This window comes from Globicephala melas, chromosome 17 (assembly GCF_963455315.2).
Source record: "Globicephala melas chromosome 17, mGloMel1.2, whole genome shotgun sequence".
Taxonomy (NCBI): Eukaryota; Metazoa; Chordata; class Mammalia; order Artiodactyla; family Delphinidae; genus Globicephala; species Globicephala melas.
Genome location: NC_083330.1, coordinates 55,258,056 through 55,280,742, shown reverse-complemented (window position 1 = coordinate 55,280,742; position 22,687 = coordinate 55,258,056). Strand labels below are relative to the sequence as shown.

Genomic DNA, 22,687 nt, shown 5'->3' with positions numbered 1-22,687 from the left:
AGGAGATAGATCAAAAAATATCTTGCTGTGATTTATGTGAAAGAATGTTCTTCCTATGTTTCCCTCTAAGCGTTTTACAGTGCCTGGTCTTACATTTAGGTCTCCAATCCATTTCGAGTTTATTTTTCTGTATGGTGTTAAGGAGTGTTCAAATTTCATTCTTTTACATGTAGCTGACCAGTTTTCCCAGCACCACTTACTGAAGAGACTGTCTTTTCTCCATTGTATATCCTTGCCTCCTTTGTCATAGATTAGTTTGCCATAGGTGAATGGGTTTTTTCTCTGGGCGTTCTGTCCTATTCCATTGATCTATATTTCTGTTTTTGTGCCAGTGCCATATTGTGTTGATTACTGTAGCTTTGTAGTATAGTCTGAAGTCAGGGAGCCTGATTCCCCCAGCTCCACTTTTTTCCCTCAAGACTGCTTTGGCTACGTCTCCATACAAATTTTAAGATTTTTTGTTCTAGGTCTGTAAAAAAATGCCATTGGTAATTTGATAGGGACTGCATTGAATCTGTAGATTGCTTTGGGGAGTATAGTCATTTTTACAATATTGATTCTTCCGATCCAGGAACATGGTATATATCTCCATCTGTTGGTATCATCTTTAATTTCTTTCATCAGTGTCTTATAGTTTTCTGCATACAGGTCTTTTGTCTCCCTAGGTAGGTTTATTCCTAGGTATTTTATTCTTTTTGTTACAATGGTAAATAGGAGTGTTTCCTTAATTTCTCTTGCAGATTTTTCATCATTAGTGTATAGGAATGCAAGAGATTTCTGTGCATCAATTTTGTATCCTGCAACATTACCAAATTCATTGATTAGCTCTAGTAGTTTTTGGTGGCATCTTTAGGATTCTCTATGTATAGTATCATGTCATCTGCAAACAGAGACAGTTTTACTTCTTCTCCAATTTGTATTCCTTTTATTTCTTTTTCTTCTTTGATTGCTGTGGCAAGGACTTCAAAACTATGTTGAATAATAGTAGTGAGAGTTGACATCCTTGTCTTGTTCCTGATCTTAGAGGAAATGCTTTCAGTTTTTCACCATTGAGAATGATGTTTGCTCTGGGTTTGTCATATATGGCCTTTATTATGTTGAGGTAGGTTCCCTCTCTGCCTAATTTCTGGGGAGTTTTTATCATAAATCAGTGTTGAATTTTGTCAAAAACTTTTTCTGCATTTATTGAGATGATCATATCGTTTTTCTTCTTCAATTTGTTAATATGGTGTATCACATTGATTGATTTGCATATATTGAAGAATCCTTGCATCCCTGGGATAAATCCCACTTGATCATGGTGTATGATCCTTTTAATGTGTTGTTGGATTCTGTTTGCTAGTATTTTGTTGAGGATTTTTGCATCTATATTCATCAGTGATATTGGTCTGTAATTTTCTTTTGTTGTCATATCTTTTTCTGGTTTTGGTATCAGGCTGATGGTGGCCTCATAGAATGAGTTTGGGAGTTTTCCTTCCTCTGCAATTTTTTGGAAGAGTTTGAGAAGCATGGGTGTTATCTCTTCTTTAAATGTTTGATAGAATTCACCTGTGAAGCTCTCTGGTCCTGGACTTTGTGTGTTGGAAGATTTTTAATCACAGGTTCAGTTTCATTACTTGTGATTGGTCTGTGCATATTTTCTATTTCTTCCTGGTTCAGTCTTGGAAGGCTATATCTTTCTAAGAATTTGTCCATTTCTTCCAGGTTGTGCATTTTATTGGCATACAGTTGCTTGTAGTAATCTCTTAGGATGCTTTGTATTTCTGTGGTGTCTGTTGTAATGTCTCCTTTTTCATTTTTAATTTTATTGATTTGAGTCCTCTCTCTCTTTTTCTTGATCAGTGTGGCTAATGGTTTATCAATTTTGTTTATCTTCTCAAAGAACCAGCTTTTAGTTTTATTGATCTTTGGTATTGTTTTCTTTGTTTCAATTTCATTTACTTCTGCTATGATCTTGATGATTTCTTTCCTTCTGCTAACTTTGGGTTTTGTTTGTTCTTCTTTCTCTAGTTCCTTTAGGTGTAATGTTAGATTTTTTATTTGAGGTTTTTTCTTGTTTTTGAGGTAGGCTTGTATAGCCATAAACTTCCCTCTTAGAACTGCTTTTGCTGCATCCCATAGGTTTTGGATCATCGTGTTTTCATTGTCATTTTTCTCTAGGTATTTTTTGATTTCCCCTTTTACTTCTTCAATTATCTCTTGGTTATTTAGTAACATATTGTTTAGCCTCCATGTGTTTGTGTTTTTTACGTTTTTTTCCCTGTAATTGATTTCTAATCTCATAGCGTTGTGGTTAGAAAAGATGCTTGATGTGATTTCAATTGTCTTTAATTTCCTGAGGCTTGATTTGTGACCCAAGATATTATCTATCCTGGAGAATGTTCTGTGTGCACTTGAGAAGAAAGTATAATCTGCTGTTTTTGGATGGAATGTCCTATAAATATCAATTAAATCTATCTGGTCTATTTAAACCTTGTGTTTCCTTATTAATTTTCATTTTGGATGATCTGTCCATTGGTGTAAGTGAGGTGTTAAAGTCCCCCACTATTATTATGTTACTGTTGATTTCCTCTTTTATAGCTGTTAGCAGTTGCCTTATGTATTGAGGTGCTCCTATGTTGGGTTCATGTATATTTATAATCGTTATATCTTCTTATTGGACTGATCCCTTGATCGTCATGTAGTGTCCTTCCTTGTCTCTTGTAACATTCTTTATTTTAAGGTCTATTTTACCTGATATGAGTATTGCTACTCCAGCTTTCTTTTGATTTCCCTTTGTATGGAATATCTTTTTCCATCCCCTCACTTTCAGTGTGAATGTGTCCCTAGGTCTGAAGTAGGTCTCTTTTAGATAGCATATATATGGGCCTTGTTTTTGTAACCATTCAGCAAGCCTGTGTCTTTTGGTTGGAGCATTTAATCTCTTCACGTTTTAGGTCATTATCGATATGTATGTTCCTATTACCATTTTCTTAATTGTTTTCATTTTGTTTTTGTAGGTCCTTTTCTTCTCTTGTTTTTCCCACTTAGGTTCCTTTAGTATTTGCCGTAGAGCTGGTTTGGTGGTGCTGAATTCTCTTAGCTTTTGCTTGTCTGTAAAGCTTTTGACTTTTCCATCGAATCTGAATGAGATCCTTGCCAGGTAGAGTAATCTTGGTTGTAGGTTCTTCCCTTTCATCACTGTAAGTATATCATGCCACTCTGGTCTGGCTTGTAGAGTTTCTGCTGAGAAATCAGCTGTTAACCTTATGGGATTTCCCTTGTATGTTATTTGTCATTTTTCCCTTGCTGCTTTCAATAATTTTTCTTTGCTGTTAATTTTTGGTAATTTGATTAATATGTGTTTCAGCGTGTTTCTCCTTGGGTTTATCCTGTATGGGACTCTCTGCACTTCCTTGACTTGGGAGGCTATTTCCTTTCCCATGTTAGGGACTTTTTGACTCTAATCTCTTCAAGTATTTTCTTGGGTTCTTTCTCTGTCTCTTCTCCTCCTGGAACCCCTATAATGCGAATGTTTCTGCATTTAATGTTGTCCCAGAGGTCTCTTAGGCTGTCTTCATTTCTTTTCATTCGTTTGTTTTTTTTCTGTTCCCCATCAGTGAATTCCACCATTCTGTCTTCTAGGTCACTTATCTGTTTTTCTGCCTCACTTATTCTGCCATTGATTCCTTCTAGTGTATTTTTCATTTCATTTATTATATTGTTCATCTCTCTTTATTTGTTCTTTAATGCTTCTATATCTTTGTTAAACATTTCTTGCATCTTCTCGATCTTTGCCTCCATTCTCTCTCCAAGGTCCTGTATCATCTTCACTATCATTATTCTGATTTCTCTTTCTGGAAGATTGCCTATCTCCATTTCATTTAGTTGTTTTTCTGGGGTTTTATCTTGCTTCTTCATCTGGCACATAGCCCTCTGCCTTTTCATCTTGTCTATTTTTCTGTGAATGTGGTTTTCCTTCCGCAGGTTGCAGGATTGTCTTTCTTCTTCCTTTTGCTGTCTACCCTCTTGGTGATAACACTTTTTGATGTCACCCTAATGGTGATATTTCAGGGGTTTTTTTAATCTAATTTTTGCAGCCATCATCATCATCCTTAGTTAATTTCATGTATCCAGAAATGAAGGTATACATCATCCTTGATAGCTCTGTATTAGAAGAAAGAATATTAAATGCATTTATATAAAAGGCAAAAGTTACATACTTGTACAATACAAAAAATATGTTCCAATGTAGGACTATAGTTGTTATTTCTAATGGATACACCCATAATGCTTAGAGTGATTATAAGGAAAATCAGGCATTGAGCATATTTGAAATTTAATAGATCTTCTCTTTTATTTTATATTGTACTTGAGAGCTTGAGGAATATTTCTGAGTGCATTTATTTAGGGCTTTTAATCTTTTATTTTAGCATGAAGGGACTAACTAAGAAGCTTAGAATGCACTATGAATGCTGAGGTTACACAGCTTGTAAATAAACACATATTAAAGAAGTTTTTAATTTAAGTTTACTGATAACTGGTTCAAAAAATGTATTAAAAACATGTTAAAACTATTTGAAGACTCTTTTCGGAGTTTTTCTTGAGAATGGTATAAGACTTCCTCCTCTGTGACCCAGAAGCACCCCTTATTGTCAGGGATGGGGGTTGAATAAAAAGTTGTCTTAAGCAGTTTTAGTCTAAACCAAGGTCTTTGAAAGGATATCGAGATTAATTAGCCATTGACGCTGGATGCAAAGAGCAGAGTTTTAAGTGACATACCATTGTTGAGAAAATACAAATATCGATATAAAGTCACTTACCAACCCAGTGAGTCCTTCCCAGAAAGTAAAGAAAAGAATGAATTAGTTTTACTATTGAAAATGGATTAAATCAGACCATGATGCACATGATAGGCAATCTGCTAAAGAGACTGCAAAAGGAGAAAAAAAAACTAACCCATTTATATAGACAAGTAGATATAATCATTTCACATGTTAATTGTCCTTATCAAAAGAAAAAGGATAGTGCATTATGTTGTTTATAAACCACCTGGTCTCTCCTATCTTTTTTTTTTTTTTAAATAGTAACCTGAATGCACTATCCTTGTCTTCTTTATGACAAGAAGGAAGTTACATCCTGAAGCCAAGCACCTAAGCTTTAACTCTCACAGAAACAGGTGACAGGGCACCATCCATCTTCATGTTCACATTTCAAAGAGATGACTCCAATGGCCTCCAAGTGAGACATTCTTGGGGTGCAAAACTGGTAAGAGGTTTATTTAGCTTTTAAAACATTTACATACATCTGAAAGAAAAAGAGAAAGCAATCATTTGTAATTGCAAGTTTTCTAAAAGAAATGCTAAAGAGAGGTGGGAGGGGAGGAGAGTTATTTTTCCCTTTTGTTATTAGGGAAATTTTGGATTTTTTTTAGATTTGCGTTTGCACTTATAATTTTTCTTTTTGTGACTATTTTATAATAAAGCTACAATTTTCTATTTATCTCTATTGCTGTTTCTGCTTTATCTTGGCAATTTGCACTCATCTAAATATACAGCAAGTCCACAGTAAAATACAAAGCAAAGCAATTGTCAGGGTTACAATAAGATGAATTTAAAAATTCAGTGCAATATTAGCCTTTACGTTTATTGTACCAGTGGTGAATGGTTAAAGCACATTTTTGATTAGCAATGGTCAAAATTTTTCTTTCATCATACATTAATTTTACAAACTGTTGTGATGTGTATATTGCTTACACTTTCAAATGATTAACAATATGAGTATTATTTTGTAGTTTCATATGAAATATTACCTGATTCAGTTTTGTGGAGTAGCTTCATTCTGGAGCCTGAATCTAAATTTTTAGCTAAGTGTTTTCCTTCACAGGCCCAGTAAATTTCTCCTAGTTCTCATCAATCACATAAGTAACATTATATTTATGAGATGATCTGGGCCCTTCAGTAATTATTCATCTTTCAAAATAATTTTTTCTAGACAGGAAACACAAAAATACCCAGAACCATGATTTAGTATTATTATGAGGCACCTATTGAAGGCACATACTGAACTTACAGTGTTTAGTATACATGACTCTAAGTGTTGTAAGTCTTGAGGACAAACCCAGACTGTGGACCATTTTTTGCCTGAGTCCAAATCAATAATTGTATTATTATAAAAATCAGTTAAATCTACATGATTAATAAACATCCACTTTTTAAGCATATATATGTATATATATATTCTTTTTTATATTATTTTCCATTATAGGTTATTATAAGATGTTGAGTATATAGTTCCCTGTGCTAGATAGTAGGTCCTTGTTGGTTACCTATTTCATATACAGTAGTGTGTACATTTTAATCAAAACTCCTAATTTATCCCTCCCCACCCCCTTTCCCCTTTGGTAACCATAGTTTTTTTTTCTATTTCTCTCTTGTAAATAAATTCATTCATTTTATTCCACATATATGTGATATCATAAGAAATTTGCCTTTGTCTGACTTACTTCACTTAGTATGATAATCTCTAGGTCCATCCATGTTGCTGCAAGTGACATTATTTCATTCTTTTTTATGTCTGAGTAATATTCCATTGTATATACATATATTTATATATATTTTCTATTGTTCTATATATATATAACAATAAATAAATAACAATAAATAACTATATATATATATATACACACCGTATCTTCTTTATCTTTTCATCTGTCGATGGACACTTAGGTTGCTTCCATGTCTTGGCTGTGCAGACAGTGCTGCTATGAATGTTGTTGGGGTGCATATATTTTTTCTATAGTTTTCTCCAGATATATGTCCAGGAGTGGGATTGCTGGAGCATATGGTAGCTCTATTTTTAGTCTTTTAAGAAAACTCCATGTTGTTCTCCACAGTGGCTGCACCAATTTACATTCCCACCAACAGTGTAGGAGGGTTCCTTTTTCTCCACACCCTCTCCAGCATTTATTATTTGTAGACTTTTTGTTGATGGCCATTCTGACCAGTGTAAGGTGATACCTCTTTGCAGTTTTGGTTTCCATTTCTCTAATAATTAGCAATGTTGAGCATCTTTTCATGTGCCTATTAGCCATCTGTATGTCTTTTTTGGAGAAATGTCTATTAAGGTCTTATGCCCAGTTTTTGATTGGGTTGTTAGTTTGTCTTTTGATATTGAGCAGTATGAGCTGTTTGTATATTTTGGAGATTAATCCCTTTTCGGTTGCTCCATTTACAAATATTTTCTCCCAGTCTGAGGGTTGTCTTTTTGTCTTGTTTATGGTTTCCTTTGCTGTGCAAAAACTTTTAAGTTTAATTTGATCTTTTTTTTTTTTTTTTTGCGGTACATGTGGTCTCTCCCGTTGCGGAGCACAGGCTTTGGACGCGCAGGCTCAGCGGCCATGGCTCACGGGCCCAGCCGCTCCGTGGCATGTGGGATCTTCCCAGACCAGGGCACGAACCCATGTCTCCTGCATCGGGAGGCAGACTCTCAACCACTGCACCACCAGGGAAGTCCTGATCCCATTTTTTAATTTTTGTTTTTATTTCCATTACTCGAGGAGATGGATACAAAAAAATATTGCTGCGATTTGTGTCAAAAAGTGTTGTGCCTATGTTTTCCTCTAGAAGTTTTATAGCATCCAGTCTTACATTAAGGTCTTTAAACCACTTTGAGTTTATTTTTATATGTGATGTTAGAGAATCTTCTAATTTCATTCCTTTACATGTAGCTGTTCAGTTTTCCCAGCACCACTTGTTGAAGAGACTGTCATTTCTCCATTGTATATTCTTACCTCCTTTGTTGTAGATTAATTGACCATAAGTGCATGGGTTTATTTTCAGGCTTTCCATCCTGTTCCACTGATTGATGTGTCTGTTTTTGTGCAAGTACCATACTATTCTGATGACTGTAGCTTTGTAGTACAGTCTGAAGTCAGGGAGCCTGATTCTTCCAGCTCTGTTCATCTTTCTCAATATTACTTTAGCTGTTTGGGGTCTTTTTTGTTTCTGTACACATTTTCAGGAGGATAGGTGTTAACTCTTCTCTAAATGTTTGGTAGAATTTGCCTGTGAAGCCATCTGGCCCTTGCCTTTTATTTGTTGGGAGTTTTTAAATTACTGATTCAATTTCAGTACTGGCAATTGGTGTGTTCATATTTTCTGCTTCTTCCTCGTTCAGTCTTGGGAGATTGTACCTTTCTCAGAATTTATCCATTTCTTCTAGGTTGTCCATTTTATTGGCATATAGTTGCTTGTGGTAGTCTCTTATGATCCTTTGTATTTCTGTGGTGTCAGTTGTAACTTCTCTTTCATTTCTGATTTTGTTGATTTGGGCCCTCTCTTTTTGCTTGGTGAGTCTGGCTAAAGGTTTTTCAATTTTGTTTATCTTTTCAAAGAACCATCTTTTAATGTTTTTAATTTCATTGATCTTTTCTATTGTTTTCTTAGTCTCTGATTCGTTTATTTCTGCTCTGATCTTTATAATTTCTTCCTTTCTACTAACTTTGGGTTGTGTTTGTGTTTCTCTAGTTGCTATAGGTGTAAGTTTGGGTTGTTTATTTGAGATTTTTCTTATGTCCTGAAGTAAGCTTGCATCACTATAAACTTCCCTGTTAGAACTGCTTTTGCTGGGTCCCATAGGTTTTGGATTGTCATGTTTTCATTTTCATTTGTCTCTAGGTATTTTTCGATTTCCTCTTTGATTTCTTTAATGATCCATTGGTTGTTTAGTAGCATATCATTTAGCCTCCATGTGTTTGAATAAATATCCACTTTTGTTTATTTATCTGTACCTGGACTGGAAGGAACTTGTATCTCAAAGTTAATCAAGAGACTTTACGCCTGTCTACTGCAGTCTTAAACTATGAATGCCAGATTTCTGTTTCTCTTATGTGATAGTTTTCCTGCTGCATCTTCCTTGCAATCAAACTAGTAAACACAACTGTTTGTGTGTGTGTGTGTGTGTGTGTCAAATTTAGATACTGAGTATCTGGATGTATATCAGTTACTTTTACTTTGATATTATAAAAAAATTGGTAAGATGGCCTCAGTTTTACTCTGCCAATAATTGGATTCTTGGATTTGTAAGACCAGATCATGTCTATACTGTTATAAGAGAGAAATTATGTCAGGCCAGTTAAACAGTCAGGGAGGACTTTATTCAAGACTATTGCAATAGGGGCAAAGACTAATGAGGGTCAAGACTACTGTTATAGGGAAGACAAACTGAACTCAACTCTTCTGGACAAGGTGGGATGGTGTTTAAATGCTGGGGTGAGCTAGTAGAAAAGTACTGGAAAACTTTAGGTGGGAGATTAGTCAATATTAATATGTCATCTGTGTTTGCTAGTAGTTACTTAGCAAAGTTGGGCTCTTCGCTCCCACAGAGTCAGGAAAACAGGAATGCTATCTCCTTTGATGATTTTATTTCAGATCTATGGCTTCCAAGTCCTTGAGAGAGACATTCCTGATTGTAGAAGATTTACACCTCAAAGGGCAGAAAAAGGATTTACAATTGCAAGTTTTCTAAAGTAAATTCTTCCATTTTCCTCAGTCTTTCCTTCTGGCTTTCCAAATCATTTTTAATTTTACTCTTAGAATGACGTCCATCCAGTAAATACCAATAATTAATTTGCTTATAATGTGGACCTCCTAAATCCCTCATAAATTTTGAAAGACTGTATTCTCATAAGTATTCCAAATGTGACAGAGATAGTAGTTGTTTAAGAACTGCAGGCAACATTCCTGGCTTCCCATATTTTTCCATCATCAAAGCTAATCATGGTCCTGAAGGGATTTTAGAGCCCAATTTACCCATGCTTACTCAATAGAAAAATCTTAAATTTGCAGAGGGTGGTTCATCTAGCTAGTATTCCAAAAGAGCAGAGCACTAGGAGGGAGACTTTTTATAATTTAGGGTCTCTTAAACTACTGTTATGTGGCCGTAAGAACTTCATCTGGTCCACTTAATTTTGGAACTGCCATTTGCATCCCACCCTCATCACCAAATTGTTGGAGAAATATAATTAACAAAAAAATCTCCTGCCAACCCAGTCAAGACTCTCCATAAAAGTAGAAAGAATGAAACAGTTTTAATATTGAATAAGCATTCAACTAGACTGTGATGGACATCATAGGCAATCTGCTAAAGAGATTGCAAAGAGAACTAAATCTTACCCTTTATATATCAGGCAGATACAATCTATTTACATACATGTTAATTGACCGTATCAAAAGGGAAAATAGAACTTCTCCTATCTTTATGAAAAGCAGGAAATTAACATCATGGAGCTATATGCCTAGGCTTAAACTCCCACAGAAACAGGGAGACAGGGTGACATTTTCCTTGATGTTCACATTTCAAAGAGGTAGCACTAAGGCCTGCAAGAAAGTCATTCATGTAGTGCAAAAATTGACAAGAGGCTTATTTAGCTTAAAAGATTTACATACATCTGTAACAAACATTATAATTTATAATTTCAAGTTTCGTAAGAGAAATGCTAGAGAGAAAGGGGAATTTTTCTTTACCTTCTGATATCGGGGAAATGTTTAATTTAATCCTTTTTTTTTTAGATTTATATTTACCCTTATACCACCAATGGGTTGTGGGAACTGGTAGAATCACGGCCAATAGAACAAATTGGCAGTGGAACGATTAGTCTATATATGTTAGCTGTTCTTTATGAAATACTGACAAACTTATGTGTGCTAGAGGTTTTGGGCTGGTAAAAGAGTTCAGGATTGAATGGATATAGGAGGGTATAATAAAGAGGAATGATTTAATCTCATCATATTCACTATGAGATAGATTGTTGGCATATTTGATATGGTATAGCTGATGCACATCCTATAGTTTTAAGCTCTCATGCCCATTTCATAATGGATTTACTTTACTTTCTTTCATGTCTCTGAGCTTGAGTCCTCACTCTTGCCCATAAACCTGTCTCTTTACCATAGCTCAAAAGACTAGTTCTTTTGAACTCATCAATTTGAAAATTGAAAGTTCACATGCCACAAAGTTTTCAAACGATAATGCGTATGTGTATGTATATGAATACATACAGATATACACATATGTTACAAAGGAGAATGTATGTGTTCGTATCTTTTACATTATAATAATTTTAAATTTGCTTTGGCAAGAAGAAAGTGAATGTAGTCTAAAATTCTATAATATCTTATAGTATCTTTATATCTCACACTATTCCTTAATATTATTCACAATCCCATAATTAAATCATAATATTTAACTGGGTTCATTTGTGATGGATTCCCATAAATTCTGTAACACTGGGCACTGCTGGCATAGCTGTATTGCTAATGCAGTCTGCTGATAATGTTCTGTAGTTTTGGTGGCTGACCAGTGAGCAGGACATTCTGCTGCCATGGTGGCTTCAAGGATACAGTCCTCCATGTTGCCCTCTGCTGGTCTAATTATAGTATAGCCTCCATCCAGGACACTGCTCTCTTAGGGTACCCTTTTTATTAGGAAGGGAAACTTTATACCTTCTCTCCTCGTGCAATTTTTCAGAAATCTTCATGGTTCTACCAATAAAGTAGGTAAACACTTAAGAATTTCTGCTTTTACAAACTTATTTTTAAGTATGTAATTTAGAAGTCCTAGTCATTATGGATATTTTACTCAGCAGTGAATCCATTTTTTTTTTCTCTTTGTATTCTTGACAGACTTTTCCCCTCAAGATCTTATTTACTCATTTGCTTTCCGGCTTTATATGACCCTTGGCTTCAGTTCAAATATGTGACTAAAACATTATCAATGACAAAGGAAACATTAAGTAATTTCCCCTGTTAGGGTTATAAAATTGAGCATTACTGAATGAGATTATTAATGCCTAGATTCAGTGATGCAATAGCAGAATATCCTTTAAAATAAAATTATTCCCAGTACAACATACATGACATGACTAGCCTAACATCAGTATTGCGAATGTTTATATTATACTCCTTGCCATTTTATTGTTTTGCACAGTACTTAAATATTTTTCACAATGTTTCTTTAGAACACAGTTCTATGAAACCTGAATGTCAAAATGAAGTACATTCCTGGTGTTAAAAAAACAAGTTAAAGATTTTTATAGATTCTTTTTTTCTTTTCAGTTCAAAAAGAAGTGTAAGATTTTCAATGATCTAAAATTTAGTATCTTGGCACTGTTGGTGGGAATGTAAATTGATACAGCCACTATGGAGAACAGTATGGAGGTTCCTTAAAACACTAAAAATATAACTACCATACGACCCAGCAATCCCACTACTGGACATATACCCTGAGAAAACCATAATTCAAAAAGAGTCATATACCACAATATTCATTGCATCTCTATTTACAATAGCCAGGACATGGAAACAACCTAAGTGTCCATCGACAGATGAATGGATAAAGAAGATGTGGCACATATATACAATGGAATATTATTCAGCCATTAAAGAGAAACGAAAATGATTTGTAGTGAGGTGGGTGGACCTAGATCCTGTCATACAGAGTGAAGTTAGAAAGAGAAAAACAAATACAGTATGCTAACACATATATATAGAATCTTAAAAAAAAAAGTTTCTGAAGAACCTAGGGGCAGGACAGGAATAAAAATGCAGACGTAGAGAATGGACTTGAGGACACGGGGAGGGGGAAAGGTAATCTGGGACAAAGTGAGAGAGTGACATGGACATAGATACACTACCAAATGTAAAATACATAGCTAGTGGGAAGCAGCCACATAGCACAGGAGGGAGATCAGCTCAGTGCTTTGTGACCACTTAGAGGGGTGGGATAGGGAGGGTGGGAGGGAGACACAAGAAGGAGGAGATATGAGGCTATATGTATATGTATAGCTGATTCACTTTGTTATAAAGCAGAAACTAACACACCATTGTAAAGCAGTTATACTCCAATAAAGATGTTAAAAAAAAATAAGAGGGCAAATACATTTTTGGAAATTGTGGAAATGAAAAAAAAAAACAAGGAAACGTAGGAAGTATCAAAGAATAAAAAGATAAGCAGATAGACATCTAGAAATGAAAAGGAATAAGAAATAGGTGTAGAACTTTCTAGAGCAGAAAGAGGCTCCAGGTCCTAACCCTGCCGTCCCTTCTCCTAAATGTGTGAAGCTACTTCAGGCAAAATGTCCCTGTACCAACAGGCACATGAAGAGATGCTCAACATCACTAATTATTAGAGAAATGCAAATCAAAAGTACCTTGAGGTACCACATCATCAAAAAATCAACAAACAATAAATGTGGGAGACAGTGTGGAGAAAAGGGAACCCTCTTGCCCCGTTGGTGGGAATGTAAATTAGTACAATCATTATGGAGAACAATATGGAGGTTCCTTAAAAAACTAAAACTAGAACTACCATATGATCCAGCAATCCCACTCCTGGGCATATATCTGGAGAAAACCATAATTCAAAAAGATACACACACCCCAGTGTTTGTTGCAGTAATATTTACAGTAGCCAGGACATGGAAGCAACCTAAATGTCCATTCACACAGGAGCGGATAAGAAGATGTGGTACACATATGCAATAGATTACTACTCAGCTATAAAAAAAAAAGAATGAGATAATGTCATTTGCAGCAACATGGATGGACCTAGAGATTGTCATACTGAATGAAGTAAGTCAGACAGAGAAAGACAAATATCCTATGATATCGTTTACAAGTAGAATCTAAAAAAATTGGTACAAATGAACTTATTTACAAAACAGAAATAGAGTCACAGATGTAGAAAACAGTTTATGGTTACGGGGGGTGAAGACGGAGGAGGGATAAATTGGGAGATTGGGATTGACATATACACACTACTATGTATAAAAATATAACTAACAAGGACCTGCTGTATAGCACATGGAACTCTACTCAGTACTCTGTAATGACCTATATGGGAAAGGAATCTAAAAAAGAGTGGATATGTGTATATGTATAACTGCTTCACTGCTGTACAGCAGAAACTAACACAACATTGTAAATCAACTAGACTCCAATAAAATTTTAAAAAATAAATAAATTAAAAAAATAAAATTTAGCATCTTGCCTCGGGGATATGAAAGATCTAACCTAGTTAAACACATAAAATAGTACTTGTTTATAATAAACCTTGATCACTAAATTATGTTGTTTGTTCTGTTATAACAACACAGTCTTATAAGTTTATCTGACAGCTGTTTGCTTCTAACCAAGAAAGTATTGAGAAACATATCTGTCTCATAATTTGCATACAGAGGGTATTTTAATAATCCATTTCTCCCTTCTCTGTCCATCCGTTTTTAGGCTGACTGGAAGCTTTGTGCCAGACTTGATAGTAAGCATGAGTAGCCAAATGTGGCTGCACCTTCAAACAGATGAAAGTGTCGGATCTATTGGCTTCAAGGTTAACTACAAAGGTATGATAAATTGCTACTTTGGGAAATACGTTATCTTAATAAAACCAGAGAATACTTTTAAATTCAAGTTTAATTGTATCTATAAAATAAAAGTTTCCCAGCATATAAGAATGTATTTCAACAAAATACTTGCCTCTTTAAATTAACTATAAATGTTGATTTCACTTTTCTTTAAATAAAATTGGTTTTTTTTTTCCCTTTAAAATGTATATATTTTGCATACCTAATCTCTCCCTCAGTCCACTATACAGTGCCTGTGCTTTAGGCACTCTGGACTCCTAGCCTTTCCCAGAAGACAATGTGATTTTATAAACTTTATACAAATTGCCTGGCAAAAAATCTACTAATTATTAAATACTTAAATACAAAGTAAAGACTTAATTTCTTAAAGAATCCAGGGTACCAATTATTACTATTTTTATTTTTATTTTGTAATTCGTCAGTGTATCTCTCAGATCAAATACATGGTATCAGTGTTCAGATTATCAACTCCTATGTAAATTACAGATCACAAAAGTGTTAAATTGCTACTGCCTATCCCAATATTGATAGTTTTGCAGATTAATGATGAATTACATGTGTGTAAAACAATCTTTTGTTTTAGTTCCATTTATAAGAGAGAGATGCAAACATTGTGAAATCATATCTTTGACACACAATTAACTTTTTTTAATTAATTAATTAATTAATTATTTTTGGCTGTGTTCGGTCTTCGTTTCTGTGTGAGGACTTTCTCTAGTTGCGGCAAGCGGGGTCCACTCTTCATCGCGGTGCACGGGCCTCTCACTATCGCGGCCTCTCTTGTTGCGGAGCACAGGCTCCAGACGCTCAGGCTCAGTAGTTGTGGCTCACGGGTCTAGTTGCTCTGTGGCATGTGGGATCTTCCCAGACCAGGGCTCGAACCCGTGTCCCCTGCATTGGCAGCAGATTCTCAACCACTGCGCCACCAGGGAAGCCCACAATTAACTTTTTTTTAAGTCAAATAGAGACAGTGGATATACAGGTATACACACAACGGACATATTAGAAAAGCAATTTTGAAATTCTGACTGAAAATATGTATATGTTATTAAGTTAAGTTAAATTCTATGCTTTAAAAGATAAAAATGTGAAAGAGACCATCAGAAAGTTATGCTGCTTGAATTTATTTTTTCTATTGTAAAAGTCATTATTCTCTATCTTATCAATTAAACAATGGATTATTAAGTAGACAGAATTCTATTACTTGCATAATAATAATTTTTAAACAGACTTTATTTTTTCAGACATCGGCTTGCCATGCCTTTGTATCCTGGCACGGGGAAATGAATGCATGATGTTGTCAGGGAGACAGGACACATGCATTCTGTGTTTTTAACTTGAGACTAAATTTGGTACTATATTAATTTGAATAGTTCAGGAAATCTGTATAAATGTCAGTTTAAAAAAATAAAAAGGTTAGCCTGATTATGATTTAAATATATTCTTCCTCCATTTAAAATCCACATCTATCCCCAGTAAATAAAACAAAGTTACAAAGTTTAAAGAATGGTCAGCTTCTGTTGCAAATATCTATGTCTTGATTGTTTTCTTTTTCCTTACTTTTCCCCTGTAAATTATAATCCTCTTGGCTTTATTATTTTCTTCACCCTAAGAAATTTAAACTGTTAGAAAGTCTAGAGTGATTTAAACCTTAGAAACTGTATTAATCATTAACGACAATGCTTCAGCAAAGAACCCAGTTATTAAAGCTCACGAACAGTTTAGAGCCGCAGGGGAGACCTGTCGATATTTACAACTCTTGAACTGCTCTCCATTCCACTGCAGTTCAAGAGCTGGAAGTACCTTGTAAAGTAGCACAATTAAACATTATTTTGTTTTGTTTTCTGCTCAGATTTCAACAAATAATTTTAAAATATATGTACTGCCTAAGGATCTGCTATGTGCCAGCTACTGAATGAGTTGTTGAGTATAGAAAGAACAGCCAGGGACTTCCCCCAGTGGTACAGTGGTTAAGACTCCATGCTCCACTGCAGGGGCTGGGGTTGGATCCCTGGTCGGAGAACTAAGATAGGATCCTGATCACCACGTGGTGTGGCCAAAAGGAAAAGAAACAACAGCCGGATATTTTCTCTCTTAGGAAGATCATAATATAGTGACAGAGAAAAATATATCCAACTATCCATATACAGATATCCACCAAAGTGAGATTTGAAACAAACCAACCCAGGAGATTCTAAATGAATAATTCCCTTATTCTTTCCCTCCCTTCAATCTGGTCTCTTTCAGTCTAACATCCACACTGCTAATGATGATCTCCCAGCAGCAGGGAGGTGATCATATTACACTACAGCGTAAAATGTTTCCAAAATTTTTATTGCCTAAAGATGAAGTGCAGAAGCTCCACAGATCTTATCTTCCACCTTTTTTCTCCCTACAATCCAGTTTTATAAAACGATCCATAATTCTCTGAACCCAGCAAGTTGTTTCACACTTCTCCTTACACTCAATAAATTCTATCTGGATCCATATTCTATTTCTAACTCAGCATCACATCACTCATGCTGTGAGACAATGTTCAAATATTTCTTCTTCTGTGAAGCCTTCCTTAACTCCCCCCATTACAAAAGAACACTTACTCTGTTTTATAAACGCTGTATCGTATATACTACCTAACCAGATGAAATGCATCATATTCATCTTTATATTTCCATTAGCAACCCCCTGCTATATCATCATAGGTAATTAATGATTGTTCAATAAAGCTGAACAAATGAGTTGACCTATATAATATGATTTAATACAGGGTAAAGTATGTCCTCAAAAGTTTAGTTTTCCTACTGTGAAAATCGTGTTTTTGCATCCTCCATAATATAAAACCTGAGCTCAAAGTTGAAGTAGGGTTCATTTTGAGAAGTTTCAAATTTTGATGTGCAGATAACTTTAGCAGCTTCGCCTACTAAAAATAATTTTCATAATTACCATGCTCTCTGTTAAGTAGTCTGTTGGTTCTAAATGGAACACCTGCTAAAAAAACTTTCCAGATTTGATCTAAAGATATCTTTTTCTTATCATCCATAGATTTTGCATGAGATAGCATTAAAAGTGGATCTCCTGTAAATTAAATTTTTGTTTTATTGTACATTTTGTCTTTGAGAGTAAGAGAGAACTTAGCTATAAAACCACTTTGTCATTTTTACTCAAAGGTAAATATTTAGGAAATTTAATTTTTTTCTATGGCTATAAGTCTCTTCATATCCTTTCCTGGATTAATTTTGATTATTTATATTTTGTTAGAAATTTTTCTAGGATATAGATAATAGTTTTCAAATATTGACATTTCATACATAGTTTATTTATTAAAAAACTTTTCTTAAAAAATTAGTAAAGATATCTTATCCAAATTATTTATGGCGTAAATTAATTCAAAAGAGTAAATACTTTTTCTCACTCTGTTTGCCAGCATCTGCTTTCTTGCTTGCCCAGCAATCCTTCCACTTTCTTCTAAGAGCTGAACTACTTTAGGCTTGATGAACTTTATCTCTTCCACTTCTGTATGGCTCTATAGGTTTGGGCTGAACTAATCAAAATTCCTTTTGATATGGTTAACAGTTTAGGATCTGGGGCAATTGATACAGATTGCAGGTGAAAGAAAATCTCTTTTTTGAGGTGGTGTATTAAGGATTATTTAACTTGGTGCCTACTGGTGGTCAACTTTTGTTGCCGGCAGAACCAGCAGATGGAAAAAATGAAAAACAGTATTGTAGAAAAACTTGAAACTCCTAAGTGCCTGAAGGGAATACTAGACCTTGGTTTTCCAATTGTATAAGGCTATAAACTCTTCCTTGTTTAAGCCATGGTGAGTTCAGTTTATGTCACTTATAGCTAATTAAGCCCTGATTAACACACTTGCCATCTCATTGTTATTTAATTCTTTCAACATAGAAAAAAAGGGAAGATCTATATTACAGTTCATTGCTTGCAGAATCAGATATATTTCTTTCTTTATTTTATTTATTTATTTTTTTTAGGGTGGAAAAACACCATGGATGGGTCCAGGGACAATGTGTACTCATAGAAAGGAACAGTTATATTTGAGAAAGTAATATTCAATACATTCTTTACTTTTTTTCAGGAAAGGAAACATAGAAATATTAGAGTTCTGTAATCACCTTCTACTAACAGTGTACATCCATAATGGGCAACATTCTTTATTAATCTTAGGACCCGTGCCTTACTGCCATTATTTATGAATTAAATTTTGGTCCCAGTTGTTTTTTTTTTTTTTTAATTCTCAAATCATATCATGAGATTATTGAGATGTTTTGAAAATAACATCAATTCCTTGGTTCCTACATGGCTAATTATGACACTGAGACATAATCTTGTTTAGTTATCACTGAAATCATGTTGCAGGATAATGGAAAAAAGTATGTAAAATGTTTTTGATTATTTTCTCTTTCTTAAGATTTCTGTTATGAATACTTCAGAAATTGACCCACATATATACAGTCAGTTGATTTTCAGAAAAGGTGCTAAAGAATTCAATGGGGAAAGGATATTCTTTTTTTTTTTTTTATGAGTAATACTGAAACAATTGTATACCCACGTGCCAAAAAAAGCAAAAAGAAAAAAACCCAAAAAACAAAAAAACCCTCAACCCTCCCTTAACTCACACAGTACACAGAAGTTAACTTGAAATGGATTATAGACCTAAATATAAGAGCTAAAGCTACAAAACTTTTGGGGAAAAAAAAAAAAAAAAAAAAAAAAACTAGCAGAAAAGCATAGTTAGCTTGGCTTAGGGAAAATTTTCTTAGCTAGCAGACCAAAAACATATTATATGCTATGGACCAAATGTTTGTGTCCCCCCACAAAATTCATATGTTGAAGCCCTAACCCTTAATGTGATGGTTTGGAGGTGGAGCATTAGGGAGATAATTAGAGTTAAATGAGGTCATGAGGGGGAACCTACATGATGGTTTAGTGACCTATAAGAAGAGACACCAGAGAGCCTACTCTCTCTCCTCAAGTACTCACAATGAGAAAAGGCCATGTGAGTAAACAGAGAGAAGGTGCTTGTCTGTGAGCCAGGAAGAGGGTCCTCACCAGAACCTGACCATGCTAGCACCCTGATCTTGAGCATCCCAATAGAGAACTTGTATACAGAGTATATAATGAATTTTAATAACTCAATAATAGGGTAAAGAAAATAATCCAATTTAAAATTGGTAAAAGAACTGGCCATCCACTTGACCAAAAAAGAGATACAGATGGCTCAAAAGCATTTGGAAAAAATGTTCAACATCATCATCATAAAGGCAATGCAAATTAAAACCACAAGGAGATACCACTATGTACCCACTGTATGGTGAAGATTAAAAGTATTGACCTGCGGAGGAAGTGGAATAACTAGACTTCAAACACTGCTGGTGGGAACATAAAATGTTATAATCACTTTTGAAAACAGTTTGACAATTTCTTAAACAGATACCTACCATACGACCCAGCCATTTTGCTCCTCGACATTTTCCCAAGGGAAATGAAAGCAAATGTCTATACAAAGACTTGTATAAGTATACATAGCATATATATTTTTAAAAATCTCCCCAAACTGGAAGAAATTTAAATATTTATCCATAGGTGAGTATATAAACAGAATGGGGTACTACTCATCAATAAAAAGGAAAAATCTATTAACATATGCAAAACATGGATAAAGATCAAAATTATCATGCTCAGTGAAAAGAGCCAGACCAAAAAAAAACAAAAACAAAAACACAGTATATCCTGCATAATTCTATTTATACAAAATTCTAGAAAATGCTAACTAAAACTCGTAGTAACAGAAAGCAGATTATTTTTGGGGCATTGGAGGAATTGATTACCAAGGGGCCAGAGAAACATTCTGTGGTAGATAGATAAATGTTCATTACTTTGGCTATGGTAATGATTCACAGGTGTATACATATGTTAAAATTAATCAAACTGCACCTTTTACATATGGTCAGTTTATTGTTTGTCAGTTATACCCCAATGAAGCTGTAAACAAATTTCTGTGCTAACATTACCAAGTAATGTTTCAAAATGAATACTAATATAAGCTGTTTTATTTTTAATGGTATTATTATTTTGAGAGAAATAAGAAAAAGATTATGAGGAAAATGTTTTGATAGTTTTTGACAAGAGGGCAAGAACAATGTTTCATTTAAAATAACTTTAAGTAGAAGAGAGAATAGCATGTTCTCGGAATTTATTTTTGAAGTGCTTAAGTGGTTGTACTTTGCAGATTTCAAGTTTTTCTTTTTTCTTTTTAGTAGGTTGAGGTATTACAAACAAGAGTGTCAATGATATAATAGAGATTATAACAAGGTAAATTTATACCCAAGGAGCAAAAGAAGTGCTGAAAATTGCATTCATTTTTCTGTTTTTTCATTAAAACATTTTTAGTCTTAAGAAAGGTGGTACAAAGTAAAAATTTGTTATAATCAATTACTTATTTCTTAATCCTGCTGGTACCTGCCTAAGAAAACCTGACTTGTTCTTGTGAGGGACTGAGTTTTATTTAAACTGAACACATTCTTTTTTTTCTCCAATTATATGAGATTTTAAAATTTTGTTCCACTTATATGATTTTTTCCATCTCTTTATTAGGATATTTCTCCAAAATCACCATTCGTAGAATCCCAAGATTAAGCCTTGTTATATTTCTGATTAGAGTCAGTTAAAAAAAGAATTAATCATATAAGGATATTTATATAGTGTAGATATACAATGGTATCTGGCAAAAGAGCTAACGGTGGGTGTAGGTTTTTGTCCTTTTAGTTAGTACAGTGAAACAAAGATTCTGCACAATCCATCATTATACTCCCATAGTACTTACCACAATTCAAATGGATGGTCCAATAAATATATCAAACTGTAATCTGCAAAAAAGCTCACTGAGATTAATGCTAAACCAAAATGGCTTTTAGTATTAAAGAATTACTATGTTATTAGCAATTGATTCTTTTTTTTTTTTTTTTTTTTTGCATTACACGGGCCTCTCAGTGTTGTGGCCTCTCCCGTTGCGGAGCACAGGCTCCGGACACGCAGGCTCAGTGGCCATGGCTCACGGGCCTAGCCGCTCCGCGGCATGTGGGATCTTCCCAGACCGGGGCACAAACCTGTGTCCCCTGCATCGGCAGACGGACTCTCAACCACTGCGCCACCAGGGAAGCCCTAGCAATTGATTCTTAAATATTTAATTTTAAAACTATACTTTAAAGCAGAAAACTAATAATGAATGAATGATAAATAAAGATCCTTAGGGACTTTGTTAGAAATTTATGAATCCCCCAAATCTTCCCACGTGTTGTATTTCTTAGTTTTCCAATGCTATAAAATCAAATTAGTGAAATAAAATTATGTAAGGCACAGTTATATCATTTTTTTAATTTATAAATATTTCCTATTTCCCCATATCCTGTTCTTTAACTCAAGTGAATTCAATTTAATGAGATCAAAGTCATCTAAAGAACATATTTAGATGATGATTTAACAGACTCTTAGAATGCACTCTGTAAATAATGAAAATAATTTTTAATTATACTGAAAAATAAACTTTTTAGTTTTTTTAGGAACTAAATTATTTGTAATATACAAACATAATATTAGCGTGTTACAGAGATATATTTCAGTGTTTGTGTGATTAGATTGGAATCTAAGTTCATTTGTATGAATAACTATTTTCCTCTAAGGTATGCCATGTACATCACTGATTCAATACTTGCTGAAAGGAAAGTTTATCTTTAAAACGAGCTTGGACAAAATAGTCTCTGCATTTACTTTGAGTTCTAACATTCTTTTATTAGATTTGGTAAATTAAATATTGATATGTTTATTATACGGTCCAAGAATATTACACTCAATATCCATTCCTTATAGTACACTGATACGCTATCAGCGGGACATGCTTTGTGTGAGTTCTCAAGATAAACTCCTCTCTCAGAATCTCCTCCAGATGTGACACCTCTCTATCTGGTGGTGGTCTGCTAACACAGAACCAGTGAGCCCCCTTGGATTTTCTCATTATTGTCTTTTGAGATATTTCTTCTCTTCATATCATTTTCATTTTCTTTAAGAAATCTTGTAATCTGTTAAAAGTGTTTCTCTTTCTTGGAAAAACTACTAAGTAACACATAGTATTATATGTGGGATTTTCATGATAACATTTCAATCTGCCCTCAGAATAAAGACAACTGTTAAGTATAACCCATGGAAACTTTACTAGAATAAGTATTATTATTTTCATTGTTGCTTTTTATTAGCTTAAAGGATTTATTCTATTTT

The 22,687-nt window shown here is 34.3% G+C and overlaps 1 protein-coding gene across 2 annotated transcripts in view; it reads left to right on the top strand.

Annotated features, from left to right (window-relative positions):
* CSMD3 (CUB and Sushi multiple domains 3) overlaps positions 1-22,687 on the top strand; it is a 1,079,985-nt gene that overhangs the window by 524,995 nt on the left and 532,303 nt on the right. For both annotated transcript variants that reach the window (XM_030875636.2, XM_030875634.2), the window contains one exon: positions 14,265-14,377. In XM_030875636.2, the coding sequence (XP_030731496.1) occupies positions 14,265-14,377 (113 nt within the window). The remainder of the gene's footprint in view (positions 1-14,264; positions 14,378-22,687) is intronic.